This window comes from Pseudorasbora parva, chromosome 18 (genome assembly GCF_024679245.1).
Source record: "Pseudorasbora parva isolate DD20220531a chromosome 18, ASM2467924v1, whole genome shotgun sequence".
Taxonomy (NCBI): Eukaryota; Metazoa; Chordata; class Actinopteri; order Cypriniformes; family Gobionidae; genus Pseudorasbora; species Pseudorasbora parva.
Genome location: NC_090189.1, coordinates 30,715,916 through 30,731,506, shown reverse-complemented (window position 1 = coordinate 30,731,506; position 15,591 = coordinate 30,715,916). Strand labels below are relative to the sequence as shown.

General features: G+C 38.3%; 2 protein-coding genes across 6 annotated transcripts in view; one reads left to right on the top strand and one right to left on the bottom strand.

Annotated features, from left to right (window-relative positions):
- Window positions 1-3,764, bottom strand: part of map4k6 (mitogen-activated protein kinase kinase kinase kinase 6) — a 36,525-nt gene extending 32,761 nt beyond the window's left edge. The window contains exons 1-3 of one of the 4 annotated variants that reach the window (XM_067424182.1): window positions 3,484-3,764; window positions 1,859-1,976; window positions 34-91 (exon numbers count right to left, since the gene is read on the bottom strand). Coding sequence is in view for 1 of the 4 variants with exons in the window: in XM_067424181.1 (XP_067280282.1) it covers window positions 34-91; window positions 3,484-3,576 (151 nt within the window). In the remaining 3 variants the exon portion in view is untranslated. Of the gene's footprint in view, window positions 1-33; window positions 94-1,479; window positions 1,484-1,858; window positions 1,977-3,483 lie in introns of those variants that run through there. The other 3 variants (XM_067424181.1, XM_067424184.1, XM_067424185.1) reach the window with 3 other exon arrangements.
- Window positions 3,765-5,325: 1,561 nt separating this feature from the next.
- The window catches only part of rnf145b (ring finger protein 145b), a 45,446-nt gene continuing 35,180 nt past the window's right edge, over window positions 5,326-15,591 (top strand). Inside the window, exons 1-3 of one of the 2 annotated variants that reach the window (XM_067424186.1) lie at window positions 5,326-5,430; window positions 5,532-5,580; window positions 6,406-6,617. In XM_067424186.1, the coding sequence (XP_067280287.1) occupies window positions 6,434-6,617 (184 nt within the window). In that variant the 5' untranslated portion in view covers window positions 5,326-5,430; window positions 5,532-5,580; window positions 6,406-6,433. Of the gene's footprint in view, window positions 5,431-5,531; window positions 5,581-6,384; window positions 6,618-15,591 lie in introns of both variants that reach the window. The other variant, XM_067424187.1, reaches the window with a different exon arrangement.

Sequence of the window (15,591 nt, the reverse complement as noted above, 5' to 3'; positions counted from 1 at the left end):
CAAATGAGATTTTATTTTTAAAAAATGACCTACCAGGGTCCAGTTTGACCACTTTGATAGCTGCGATGACTGAAGTCTTAATGCTACGGGCCTACAGGGACAGAGAAACAAAGTTGGTGCTTTATGCAGAAAATTTTAATGCCATTGTGCTTCAACAAATAAGCAATGCATGTTGACATCAAACCTTTGCGTCAGTTACTACCTCCTGGTTCTTTTGAAAGGACGCGTGTGTCAAGCCACCACAACGACTGTTGTGTCACGTCACTTTCAAGTTCCTTCAGTGTTTTTGTGGTTGGACTGGATCATAAAAAGCCAGTGCACAAAGAGCCGCAAGTATTTTGATACATCTAAATACTACCTCTTTGACATTTGACTGGGTTTCAGTTTCAGTTCTTTTAAAGGCCTTATAATATTTTAACAATAAAATAAATGTGTTTGACTCATTCGCTACATCCCAAGGACATTGAAAGGGATAGTTCACCCCCCCCCCCCCCAAAAAAAAAAATTAAATAAAATAAGATAAATAAATAATAATAATTTAAAAAAAAATTCTGTATGAGTGTCTTTCCTTGGCTGAATACAAAAAAAGATATTTTGCAGAATGTTGGTCATTAAACTGTTGATGGTAGCCATTGAAAAATACTACGGAAGTCAATGGGATCCATCAACTGTCGAGTTAATGACATTCTTCAAAATATCTTCTTTTTTTCAGCAGAAGAAATAAACTCATACAGGTTTGCAACAACATGAGGGTGAGTAAATGATGAGAGAATCTGCATTTTTGGGTGAATTATCCCTCTAAAAAAATGCGACAACGGCAAGTCAAAACATATGCCAGCACTGGAAATCATCATACGATGTGTAAGGTTTGTGCCAGTGTGGTCTACGCAAGACAGAAAAATGAGGCTGCCTGCCTGTAACCACAGTAACCAGCAGCCAATAGTGGATCGGCAGACACTGGAAAGGTGAAGTAGAGATGAAAAAAAAAGTAGCAGTACTCATTTCCTGTTTTCTTTCCTGCTCAACTAAATCACATCCTGTAATGTGACATTCTCCGTTATCAAGGCCACGATTCATGTTTGTTCAGGCAGAGCGATATAAATGGACAATCCACCCAATTGGGGCACAAGGTCACTGCACATTTCAGCATGGCAAAAGGTGCACAAAGAGTTTGCAGAGAATTTGCTTCCTCATATGCAAAAAGAAAAAAATGTGGTAACTTGACAATGTTTTCCACACCCTGTTATTTCTGTTGCACGCTGTGCCATCCTTAACCAGTTCAATTCATAGAAAAGGAAAACATCCAGTTTTTAGGGAATATTCAAGTACAGTAAGGTGGTTTCTCTGTCGCGGGGGAAGCCATCCACAGTGCATGCAGAATCGCATGTTTTTTTATGGTGTTAAACATGCCAGCGCCACATGGGCGTGAACATCAAAGTCAATGAGGTGTGAAAGTGAGTAACAAGGCCGGACGGTTAGTAAACACATCATTCATACTGTGAAACTGATAGTTATTAGTTTCTTCAACATGTTAAAGCGATAGTTGATCCAAAAATTTGAATTCATCATCATTAACTCACATTGTTACAAACTTTCTTTCTTTCTACTGCTGAATACAAAAGAAGATATTTCAAAGAATATGGAAAGAAACAGTTGACGGGCCCCACTGACTTACATAGTATGATGAAAACTTTATTTTACAGCCCTGTTCCCCATGTACATACTATGCACTTATTATAGTAACAACTGGGTAATAATTAGGTACTAACCCTATAACCCTAAACCTACCACTAAACCTAAACCTAACCTTAAAAGGATAGTTCACCCAGAAATGAAAATTCAATGTTTATCTGCTTACCTCTAGGGCATCCAAGATGTACGTGACTTTGTTTCTTCAGTAGAACACAAATGAAGACTTTTAACTCCAACCGCTGCAGTGTGCCAGTCACGTAATGCATCTGAATAGGGGTGTAAGTCTATGAGAGTAAAAAAACATGCACAAACAACTTTGATTTCACTGAACATTCATGTCTTAAGACGAATGTTTTGTGTGAGATTGTGTGAGAAACCGAACAGTATTTATGTTGTTTTTTGATTTTTTTTTAACCTTAAATACAACACTGTGTCTGTGTATTTTGACCACATCCAGTGGAAGTGATGGCGCACAGTGACGGCTGTTGGACATAGTGTTGTATTTGAGGTAAAAAATTATATAAATACTGTTTGGTTTCTCACACAAACCAATCGTTTGGTGTCTTAAGACATCAATATGTAGTCACAAGCCACAGGGTTTAATTTGAAGTTGTTTGTGCGTTTTTTTTTACTTTCATAGAAATACACCCCATTGACATTCATTAAATTACTGGCACAGTGCAACAGTTAGAGTTAAAAATCTTCATTTGTGTTCTACTGAAGAAACAAAGACACCTACATATTGGATGCCCTGGGGGTAAGCAGATAAACATCACATTTTCATTTTTAGGTGAACTACCCCTTTAACCCATGTTACTGTAAAATAAAGTGCAACCAAAAATACTATGGAAGTCAATCGGGCCCTTTACCTGTTTGGTTACCGACATTCTTCAAAATATATTTTGTGTTCAGCAGGAGAAAGAAACTAATTCAGGTTTTGAACAACTTAATGACATAAATGACAGCTTTTCATTTTTGGTTGAACTATCCTTTTAATGCACATGCATGATATTCTAGTTGGAAGCACGATCAACAGTGTTGCAAATTTAACTAATATAGATGCTAAGATGTGCTTTCGGTCAGAGTGATGTGATTTAGTAAAGGATGTGATTTAGTAAAGTGTTTTAGAACGAAAGATCCATCTTGGACCAGCAACAATTTTGCAGCAAGGCCTGATTGCAAAAACGTGATTTCATGCTACTTAGCTACAACTAACCCAGGTAAAAGGGAACGTTCTGGCGAGGTTCTCTCAAAGTTATGAGCAAAGAAAACGTTCGAAGTTAATAATCTTCGTTCAAAATGATCAGTTTGTTCTAAAAACTTCAGCTCAAAAACATTGTTTATGTATTGTAAATGGAACGTTTTTTTCTCTAATGTTTTAGTTGGACGTGTATCACTTTTAAAATGTTACTACAATTAAAAAGTAACATTCCCCAAAGTTTTTTTTTTCATAATTCAATGTGGACGTTAGCGGTACGTTCTGGGAACGTTCTATTTTTGTTAGCAGAGAATTTTGGGTATCTTGACATTTTAGCCATTACAGTCATGAGAGAAAGAAAGAAAGAAAGAAAGAAAGAAAGAAAGAAAGAAAGATAGAAAGAAAGAAAGAAAGAAAGAAAGAAAGAAAGAAAGAAAGAAAGAAAGAAAGAAAGAAAGAAAGAAAGAAAAGATTGATTTTTTGTCTTTGTATTTTTTGCATCATTTTTTTATCACTGGCTCAAACACGAGAGCTTGAGAGCTTTATTTGCACGAAATGTTTACGGAAATTGTCACTTTTTGGCGTTGTCCTACCTTAAACACATCTCCATATGTCCCGCTGCCTATGCGGTGTATCAGCTCATAGTCATCGAGCGGATCCGTGCGCGATACGCCGATCGCGTCCATAGCAGCGCGGCATTGGATTCCTTTTCTCACGGTACTGAATCAAGAGCGGATGATACTCATCCAAACCACCACTTCCTCAACATCCGCGTAACAAGTGCACTAGAGTGAACATGGCAGCGATGACAAACGCATCTCTCGGTCTGCCCGCTGAAGACAGGGGGCGTTCACACAAGACGCGTTCACAGGGGCGCAACAGGATGGCGCAGAACGCCACCCGTTGAACAGGTTATAAACGAAATGAAGCAAACATAGGCTACTGTAGATCTGATCTGCTTTAAAGGATCTTAGAAGAAGAAGAAAAAAAAGACACACAAGAAACAATTTACTGTTGACTTGTTTATTTTAATTAAATCCTGTTAATTTGTGTATTGATTTCTACTCATTATAGAATATAGATATTTGTATGGGTCGCGGGCTACATAAAATTGGCTAGAAAAAGAACGCAGCTCTCAAGCCGGGATATCACACAAAAATGAAAAATATGTCATTTAACAGTATGTCCCAATTAACCATATAGATTTATTTATTTTACTGAACATAAGATACTTTTTAAGAATATGTAGTCTACCAAACATTTGCTGGTCATTGATTTCTAAGGGTGATAGGCCGTATTAGCTAATATTATTTTGTTTGGGGGGCGGGGGGAGACTATTTCAATGCGGAAAAAATCAGCTAAACTACGTCGTTATGCAGCGAGTTTAGATTAAAATGTTTAAATGAAGTTTGAATTAAACACAAGGCAAAATTAAGAATAGTCTACTTTTAGATTTTCATTTGGCTGTATAAGTAGCCTATGCCATATGCTTAATCTTAGCCTATTAGACAAAAAAATATTTAACATTGAAAACATTGAATGAGGGAAAAAAAAACATTATCACCCATTATTCTATCATGTAGTTATTTTTATTGCATAATAATAACAACATACACATACATGATTACAGTGTATTATCTATTACATTCATAACAGCAAAGGAATGTATAATATAATACACATTTTTTTTAATGTGTTATTTGAAGCAATGTTTAGTAGGCTAGTGCCACCTACAGGCAATATTTATTCGACTTAATATGTATTCACACAAAATAAGTAGGCCTTATGTCTGAAAATATGCAATAATCAAGAATTAAAGGGATTTCACCAAAAATTATATAATTTACTCACCCTCAAAAGGAAACAAAACAAAAGAAGATGTCTGAAGAATATTGGTAATCAAACAGTTGATGGGTCCCATTGACTTTGCATATGGAAGTCAAAGGGTCAAAACAACTGTTTGGTTACATTCTTCAAAATATCTTCTTTTCTTCAGCAAATCTTTAGCAGAAGATAGAAGTGTGGTTTGGATTGATGGTGAGTAAATAATGTCATATTTAAAGACTATCCCTTTAAGTATTGAACATATAAAACGATCAAATAGGCCTGTGATGTTGACAATGCAAATTTACGAATCTTTGGCTCATGAATATTAATTACGTTACGACGCTTCAGGAAGATTACGTAGAACGTTAATGAGTAATTCATTAATATTTATAACTTAGTCGGATGCGTAGAGAAGGGACTGGGTACCCTAAAATACACCTGGAAGCTTTTGCTGAAGACTCAGATTCGATTAAGGCCGCATTCCTCCCTTCCTTTCTTAGCAATGTATCTGTTACAGGATGTAATGGGTCGTTTAATCTCTACTGTATTTGTCAATAATAATAATACAATTATTCATTATAGTCAAGTAAAGCCTTCGCCATAGTAACTTAGTTGGTGTGAGATAAGCGCCTTCTAGCGGATAAACATCGGTATTCGAAGTTGCGCATGCTCAGTGAAAACTCAAACGGTGTGTGTAATGGCTGCCTGATGGAGTAAGTGAATTTAGATGCTTCTTCTCTTTCGCTTGTAATTTTGACCATAACCAACGGATAACGTCGAGACGTCTGAGCTAAAATGGTTTATATTTACCCAGGGGCGCAGCCCAAGACGAAATCTAACCGCGTGAAGTGACTAAACAACATGTAAGTATGTTTATATTATAATTTTCGAAGCGTTTGTAAGGGAATAACGGACACAGTTCTGCAATGCTGTTAGCTGAGCAGATAGTAATTATTGTACGCGATAGATTTAACACATTTACTTTAAAAAAAATATATTGGCTTATATTTTACGACCTCTAAGCGGTTAAGTTATATATAAAGTTTAACGAATCATTAGCATTAGGAATATATTCTTTAGTCAGCACAAACTCGCAATGAAAGTCAGACATTATTGTTCTGGTTTGCGTTTAAACATGTAACTTACTCTGTCATCTTATCAGTATTATGTTAAGTTTATATAAGGTTTGCCTATTCAATATTTCACCAGCGTGCTGTTTTAACACAGGAACCGCACACCAACTGTGTGATTGTTGATGTGTCGGGGTTACTAGAGTTCAAACACGTTTCGCACGTCAGGTGTAACAATAAGTTGTACACGTGAGTTTAAAGATGCGAAATTCAACACTATTTTCTCGTTACAGTACAATTATTTGACTATATTGTTGGCAAAAGCAGTATGTTATGTAAGTGTAGATGATTTTCCATCCTGTGGTAATAAGAGAAGTAGGTGTGTCGTTCTTCCACTTACTGAAAGTACCTTGTATTACCATGGTTACGTAAAGAACCGTGGTATTATCATCGATGTTGAAAACAGTTTTTGTTGCATAATTTTTTTTTTTTTCAAACAGTGATACTTTTCTCAGCATTGCTTTATTTGAAGAATTTTATATTGAAATATAAAGCCAATCTTCTTGACTGAGTCTCTCATGATTTATGTCTTCAAAGCTATGTTTCTCTCTGTTGAAGCCGTGGCCTGTTTGGTGCCCTGCTGGTCATGGCAATGAAGTCCCGTGTGGAAGCGGTTCTGAATGTGGGTCTGCGGATCCCCAGCATCATGCTGCTGGAAGTGCTGTACAGATGGGATGTCAGCTCCTTCTTCCAGAAGATCCAGAGGAGCAGTCTTAACAATAACCCCCTCTTCCAGTACAAATATATAGCCCTGTACCTGCATTATGTCGGTAGGTCCAAACACAGCAATCACTCCCTTTCTATACAACAAGCACTGAATGTCATTGAACTGGAAATGAAATGCTGTTCGCAAGAGCTTCTTGAAATTATAGGTTACGTTTACACTGTCAGTTTTTGTGTCAACCACATTTACTTGCACGTGTGAGTGTGAAATATTCCTGTTCACACAGCAACTTACAGTAGCATCTGGAATACTGTCTGTATGAACATGCAATGGGAGTCAAGACCGTTTTCTGTTATTAGTAACATTAGTGCATGCGACCTAAAATATCAAAGATGACGACATCCGTAAAACTGAAAAGTGACGTAGGATTTGGGAGTAGCGTAATTAGGTAAGAGAAGACGTTTCTCACGGTTCAAACCAATAGAGCTGGGAGACAAACTAAAGCTCCTCTAACAGTTCTTTTGAAAAATTCTCGTTTTAGACTTCTAATTTGTGATTGGCTCTATCCTCTGCGCTTCCTTGTTCGTCAATACATTATAGACTCGTGTACAGCTGTTACCGGAAGCCAGTGGTTATAGTTTATGAAGTTACAGATAAGGAATTAAAAAAAACAAAAAACATATCGCTTCACTTCAGAAGGCCTTTATTAATCCACTGGAGTTGTATGGTCTTCTTTTATGATGGATGGATGTGCTTTATTCCCATTATAAAGCTGGGAAGAGCCAGGATATTTTTAATATAACTCTGATTGCGTTTGGTTGAAAGAAGAAAGTCATTTACACCTGGGTTGGGTTTCAGGAAAAATTCAGTTTCCATTAAAATTATTAAACAACTAATACAAAAATAGTGGTGAGGAAAATTGCACAATACTAGGGTTAGGTATCGTTTGATTCCAATTAGGTAAAAAAAAAACTTGGATATCATTGACATTTATAATTCTTATTGCAAAACATTTAATTGTGACTGAATATCATGAACAAAAATAAATAGCCTAATATAAATTTCAAGCGTCATTAAGGACAGGTAAATGCTTACAAGCAACATAAAGAAATGAGCAATTGCACAAATACAATTGAACAAAAATATGATTGAAACAAACATTTTCAGGTACAGAAACTGTAATCAAATGTAAAATTACTGCACTTTATTATAAAAGTAAAGGCTATACATTACTATAACCTATATTTTATGAACTGTTTGATTATATTAATTGTAGTAATATAGTTACAAAAGTTATTCTATCTAGAACAGCAAGTTAATTTCTTGTCTTTTATTTGATTAACATTATCATGCAGCCAGCATCATCGTTTTAATGTGTGTCTTTTTAACTCTTTAACTGATTGTGTTTATATGAGTATATTTTGACATTGTGTGCATCCATTTCGTGTGCTGTGCATAATGACAAGGAAGAGAATTCATTATCTTGCAGTTCACTATGAGAAGCTTGTGTGTTTGTGTGCGTGTTTGTGTGTGTGTGTGTGTGTGTGCGGCTGTGCGCGCAGATAACAGAAAACAACGTTCGAGTTTGAAATCACAAAAAAATGTGCGCACAGTGCAGTAACCGATAAGTGGAACCGAAATGCGGGTTTCTTATCAAATCACCAGTTCTAGGGAAAATTTGGAACCAGTTCTAAAATGGAACTGTTTTTTGATACCCATCCCAGTTAAAGGGTTAGTTCACCCAAAAATGAAATTGATGTCATTAATGACTCACCCTGATATCCTTCCTCACCCGTAAGACCTCCGTTCATCTTCAGAACACAGTTTAAGATATTTTATATTTTAGTCCCAGAGCATATGCAGTCTATGCACACTATACTGTCCATGTCCAGAAAGCTAATAAACATCATCAAAGTAGTCCATATGAGACATCAGTTGGTTGATTAGGATCTCTTGAAGCATCGAAAATACATTTTGGTCCAAAAATATTTAGCATTTATATAAAATAACTTTATTCAGCATTGTCTTCTCTTCTGTGTTCCTCAAATAAAGATTCAAACAGTTCATGAATCAGTGAATTGATCAATGATGTTTCGGTTCGCCTATGTCACGTGATTTCAGCAGTTTGACACGCGATCCAAACTGCCAAACTGCTGAAATCACGTGACATTGGCGATCCGAATCATTGATCGATTCACTGATTCATGAACTGTTTTAATTTTTATTTGAGGTTTGAAAACAAACGTGGAAGAGAAGACAATGCTGGAGAAAGTCGTAGTTTTTGGTCCAAAATGTATTTTCGATGCTTCAAGAGATTCTAATCAACTAACTGATGTCACATATGGACTACTTTGATGATGTTTTTATTCCCTTTCTTGACATGGACAGCAAAGTGTGAATAGACTGCATATGCTCTGGGACTAAAATATTAAATATCTTAAACTGTGTTCTGAAGATGAACAGAGGTCTTACGGGTGTGGAACGACATTAGGGTGAGTCATTAATGAAATAAATTTTATTTTTGGGTGAACTAACCCTTTAATAATTTTTCAGTGAACTATCCCTTTAAAGGGTTACTTCAGCGATTAGCATATGGCTTTGTATCAGTAGAAACCCTGGAGTATATTCAAATGATTGTGCTTTCCCCCCTCATATCCTCCTGAGACAAGAGATTTATGCATTTTATTTCTGGAAAAATTCCTCCTATGATGGAAATTGACGATATTTGCATCATAGGAGGAATGTTTGGAATAAGGCTAAAGACTACAGCCAGCAGAGGGAGCCATTTCCACATGTTTTGAATCCACTCATGGGGGATGGGAGATCACACTCAGAGCTCAGCTCACAGCTACAGGCACTCATTTAAACTGAGCTATGGTGAGCAATGTAAGTCTTTTAACTTCTCAAATTAATTTCTATGAAAGTTAAGCTTGCAAAGGCATGAACTGAAACGCGCCAGACTGAACTCGCGTTGTGAATGTATGCCGCGAGTGTAGTCGCGATTACCTCAGCTCTCATCACTCGTGCAGTTAGTGCTCAGTGCTGTGATACTAGCGTGTTGACTCACTCCTTATATTGAACAGACACGTTCAGTTTTTAATTGTAGTGTCTTCTCTAATTCAGTCACAGTAATGAAGTTGGTCGCTTTGGGAATGGCTTCACAGGGCAGCGAAGCATTCTGGGAATTGTAGTGTTTCATCCCCATGGGAAAAAAATACATTTTCTGTCTTTTCTCAATCTAGAAGGCACCAAATTCAAAAATAATTTCACATTTCTACTGCATTGATGACCCAGTTTAAATACAGATTCATCTTCCCAGCGCTGAAGTACCCCTTTAAGTACTAAAATACAGGACTCATGATCGTTTTCTGCTGCTGTGTAAGTGTAGCCATAGTTTTCTTAACCTTGGATCAGGATTATTATTAGGGCCCAAGCCCTGAAAGGGCGAAGAGCCCTATTGTTCTTCTAAGGATTATTTGTTATTATTATTAGGGCCCAAGCCCTGAAAGGGCGAAGAGCCCTATTGTTCTTCTAAGGATTATTATTATTAGGGCCCAAGCCCTGAAAGGGCGCAGAGCCCTATTGTTCTTCTAAGGATTATTTTTTTTTTTTTTAGGGCCCAAGCCCTGAAAGGGCGAAGAGCCCTATTGTTCTTCTAAGGATTATTTGTTATTATTATTTATTATTATTTTTTTACGCGACTATTTGGGCATTTTTGGGGCCCTTCCCGTGCTCGAAAACTCTTGAAACTTTGCACACGCATCAGAATGCGCGGCCATCAGGGCCGGGCTGAGGCTGGGACCCGGGCGTGGCAGGGGGGCTCGACAGCGCCCCCTAAAGTGGGCTCTGAAAACGGGGTCTATAAATCAAACCGACTTGCACGTACATATATGAAACTCGGTACACATATAGAGCTCATCGGGCCGAACAACTTTCGTGCTCTAAGTTATGCGTCAGCCCAACAGGAAGTGAGCTATTAGGGGTTGTTGAACGCATGCTGTGGAACGCATGCTGTGGAATTTGCGATACTCCTCCTAGACGATTCACCCGATCAGCACCAAACTCAGTCAGCATGAAGTCAAGACACTGAGGATGCCAAATTGCGAGCAACTTTCTGATTTCTCAAACGGTTTGGCCGTGGCGAAGAGACGAATTTATGGCGAGAAAAAGGAAACAGGAAGTGTGTTATAACTTTTGCATACATTAATTCATTTTGATGAAACTTCAGCTGTGTGTTCGTTGTAAGAGGCCGATCACATGGATATGACTTTTGTGAGACAAAGTTATAGCGCCACCAACTGGCAGCAGGAAGTGTGTCACTTTCAAAATTGCTTTAAATCCCCATCTTATTTTCACCCGATTTACTTCAAACTTCATCAGTATTATGTCAAAACATGGCAGATATAGACATATGAATGGATTCCTGATTCTAGAAAAACTGTTGTCATGGCAACGTGTCAAAGTCCAATAATCTTTTTTGGTGTTTTTGAGACTCTTCACATGCTTGAAATTGCATGAAACTCAACACACACATCAGACATGCTGTCCAGAAGATGCAAGCAAAGATTCAGAAACGGGCGTGGTAGAGGGGCTCAGTAGCGCCATCTTTTGTCCAAAGCGGGGGGTTAGTTTTATCTACATTCACCAAACTCGGTATATATATTGTTCATTTCGATCCGGACAACTTTCTAATTTACAGTCATTAGCTCTGACCAACAGGAAGTCAGATAATTTGGTTGGAAGATAACAAAAAGTTGAAAACGAGCTCTGAGTTTTTACCTTCTCCTCAAAAGGGGATTCATTCAATCTCCTCCAAACTCGGACGACATGAAGTAAATATACAGAAGATGCTAAAATGCGAACGGTTATTGGATATCTCAAACGGTGTTCCCATAGCAAAAGCTTAAAAAATACAAAAGAGAGACACAAGTAACTGGTTCATAAATAAGGCTATACTCCCACCTGCTGGTTATTCTCTATATCACACAGTTTTTTTTTTTGTGTTTTTTTTCAACACTTATGCTCTCCCTTAAATGACCAGTAGAGGGCAATATTGTATAAGTTTTCAAGCAAAAAACCTTGCCTGTGTGTGTGTGTGTGTGAATGGTTTTCTAACCTGGTGGGGACTTAAACCTGAATGCACACAGACTCATGGGGACTTCCCAATGGGTACAAAAGCTTATAAATCAGACAGAATGAGTTCTTTTGAAGAAAGTTTTGTGTGATGGGTAGGTTTTGGGGTAGGAGCAGTGTAGGAGGACAGAATATGGTTTGTACAGCATAAAAACCATTATGTCTATGGTGAGTCCCCAAATAGATAGTGAACCAGACATGAGTGTGTGTGTGTGTGTGTGTGTGTGTGTGTGTGTGTGTGTGTGTGTGTGTGTGTGTGTGTGTGTGTGTGTGTTCTTTTTTCTAGCCTGGTGGAGACTTCAACCTGAATGCACACAGACTCATGGGGACATGTGTCATTGATTTCTACAGTGTGTGTGTGTGTGTGTGGGGGGGGGGGGGGGGGGGGTTGTGGATGGGGGATGGTGGATGGGCTTAACTGATAAGAGTTGCCTGCAGCATACTTCAGCATTACTACTGTGTGTGTGTGTGTGTGTGTGTGTGTGTGTGTGTGTGTGTGTGTGTGTGTGTGTGTGTGTGTGTGTGTGTGTGTGTGTTCTTTTTTCTAGCCTGGTGGGGACTTCAACCTGAATGCACACAGACTCATTGGGACACGTGTCACTGGTTTCTACAGTGTGTGTGTGTGTGTGTGTGTGTGTGTGTGTGTGTGTGTGGAGGGGGTCTCTCTCACTCTGTGTATGTCGCCTTGTTTCTTGTTTTTCATAATTTAACCCTTTCATATCATAGGCTATCAGCAATATCTATCACTTTATTGTGAAAAATAAGTTTAAAAAAATGTATTATATATATATATAACACTGGTCTTCTGAACTTACAATATTTTGAGCTGCAAAAAATACATTTGCACATAATTGAAAGTGATATCCTAATACTTTTAACTGTTTTCTATAACATGGGCTTTAAAGAAGGTCATGTGCTGTGTTTGCAAAGATCACGTATGACACCTCTTTAAACTAATTATTTATTGATTAAAATTCAAATGGATAAAAAAATATAATTTCACATGATCTTATAAAAGTGGCTGTTTATAATAAACTTCTATAAATTTTATGCACGCATATTACTCTTACCTGACACTGATATTAAAATCATTGTTGCGGTCTCTGTGATTTGGCTTAATTTGTTTTTAAGAGAAGTGTAAGGATAATACAACTTCAGCATTTGGACAGTATTCTGCACTCATTTTGAAATTGACATTAGACATCACCTGACATAAAATTAATGAATAAAATGTAATTGATCTCATGGATGTGAGTGTTGTGGTTCCTGGTCATAGCAGCACCAGTTGCTGCAGTTAATGAGGTGAATTCAAATGACTTTGACATAGTCCCTTTATTTATTTTTTCCCATATTAAATGCCTATTGGCCTTCTGTGCACAGTTAAGCTGATGCCACCGGGGTGGCGGTGCCCCCGGCTTGGGCCCGTCATCGCTGCTCGCAGCTTTAATTTTTTTTTGTTATTATTATTTATTATTTTTTTACGCGACTATTTGGGCATTTTTGGGGCCCTTCCCATGCTCGAAAACTCTTGAAACTTTGCACACGCATCAGAATGCGCGGCCATCAGGGCCGGGCTGAGGCTGGGACCCGGGCGTGGCAGGGGGGCTCGACAGCGCCCCCTAAAGTGGGGTCTGAAAACGGGGTCTATAAATCAAACACACTTGCACGTACATGTATGAAACTCGGTACACATATAGAGCTCATCGGGCCGAACAACTTTCGTGCTCTAAGTTATGCGTCAGCCAAACAGGAAGTGAGCTATTATGGGTTGTTCGGAAAACGCATGCTGTGGAATTTGCGATACTCCTCCTAGACGATTCACCCGATCAGCACCAAACTCAGTCAGCATGAAGTCAAGACACTGAGGATGCCAAATTGCGAGCAACTTTTTGATATCTCAAACGGTTTGGCCGTGGCGAAGAGACGAATTTATGGCGAGAAAAAGGAAACAGGACGTGTGTTATAACTTCTGCATACATTAATAGATTTTGATGAAACTTCAGCTGTGTGTTTGTTGTAAGAGGCCGATCACATGGATATGACTTTTGTGAGTCAAAGTTATAGCGCCACCAACTGGCAGCAGGAAGTGTGTCACTTTCAAAATTGCTTTAAATCCCCATCTTATTTTCACCCGATTTACTTCAAACTTCATCAGTATAATGTCAAAACATGGCAGATATAGACTTTTGAATGGATTCCTGGTTCTTGAAATACTGTTGTCATGGCAACGCGTCAAAGTCTAATAATCTTTTTATGTGTTTTTGAGACACTTAGCATGCTTGAAATTGCATGAAACTCAACACACACATCAGACATGCTGTCCAGAAGATGCAAGCAAAGATTCAGAAACGGGCGTGGTAGAGGGGCTCAGTAGCGCCATCTTTTGTCCAAAGCGGGGGGTTAGTTTTATCTACAGTCACCAAACTCGGTATATATATTGTAATTTTCGAGCTGGACAGCTTTCTAATTTACAGTCATTAGCTCTGACCAACAGGAAGTCAGATAATCTGGTTTGAAAATGAGAAAAAGTGAAAAGCGAGCTCTGAGTTTTTACCTTCTCATCAAAAGCGATTCATTCAATCTCCTCCAAACTCGGACAACATGAAGTAACTATACAGAAGATGCTAAAATGCGAACGGTTATTGGATATCTCAAACGGTTTTCCCTTAGCATAAGCCTAAAAAAGACAAAAGAAGCACACACATGCCTGGTTCATAAATAAGGCTATACTCCCACCTGCTGGTTATTCTCTATATCACACTGGGTGTTTTTTTTTTTTTTTCAACACTTATGCTCTCACTTAAATGACCAGTAGAGGGCAATATTGTATAAGTTTTCAAGCAAAAAACCTTGCCTCTGTGTGTGTGTGTGTGTGTGAATGATTTTCTAGCCTGGTGGGGACTTAAACCTGAATGCACACAGACTCATGGGGACTTCCCAATGGGTAGAAAAGCTTATAAATCAGACAGAATGAGTTACTTTGAAAATGCAGAAAGTTTCCTGTGATGGGCAGGGGCAGTGTAGGAGGACAGAATATATGGTTTGTACAGCATAAAAACCATTATGTCTATGCCGAGTCCCCAAAAAGATAGTGAACCAGACATGAGTGTGAGTGTGAGTGTGAGTGTGAGTGTGAGTGTGAGTGTGTGTGTGTGTGTGTGTGTGTGTTGGGAGGGGGAGGGGGGAGGGGGGGTGGGCTGAGCTTATAAGGGTTGCCTGCAGCATACTTCAGCATTACTACTGTGTGTGTGTGTGTGTGTGTGTGTGTGTGTGTGTGTGTGTGTGTGTGTGTGCGTGTGTGTGTGTGTGTGTGTGTTATTTTTTCTAGCCTGGTGGGGACTTCAACCTGAATGCACACAGACTCATGGGGACACGTGTCACTGATTTCTACAGTGTGTGTGTGTGTGTGTGAGCCACTCTTCTGTCTAAATTACCTCTCAATGTTGTGCTTTTGCCTGCATTAAAGGATTAAACATATTCTGGGTTTGAATAAAAAAATAAATGTATAAAACCAGTTTATTTGTAGGGCATTGAGAATATTGTTTTATATAATTAGTTACCCCCCCCCCCCAGGATCACTCTGTGTGTGTGTGTGTGTGTGTGTGTGTGTGTGTGTGTGTGTGTGTGTGTGTGTGTGTGTGTGTGTGTGTGTGTGTGTGTGTGTGTGTGTGTGTGTGTGTGTTAGTGTGTGTGTGTGTCTGGAGGGGGTCTCTCTCACTCTGTGTGTGTCACCTTGTCTCTTGTTTTTTAATAATTTAACAATTTCATATAGGCTATCACAAATATCTATCACTTTATTGTGAAAAATAAGTAAAAAACTAAAACATATATTATATCTTTAATTAAATACTGGTCTTCTGAACTTACAAAATTTGAGCTGCAAAAAAATACATTTGCACATAATTGAAAGTGATATTCTAATACTTTTAATTGTTTTCTATAACATG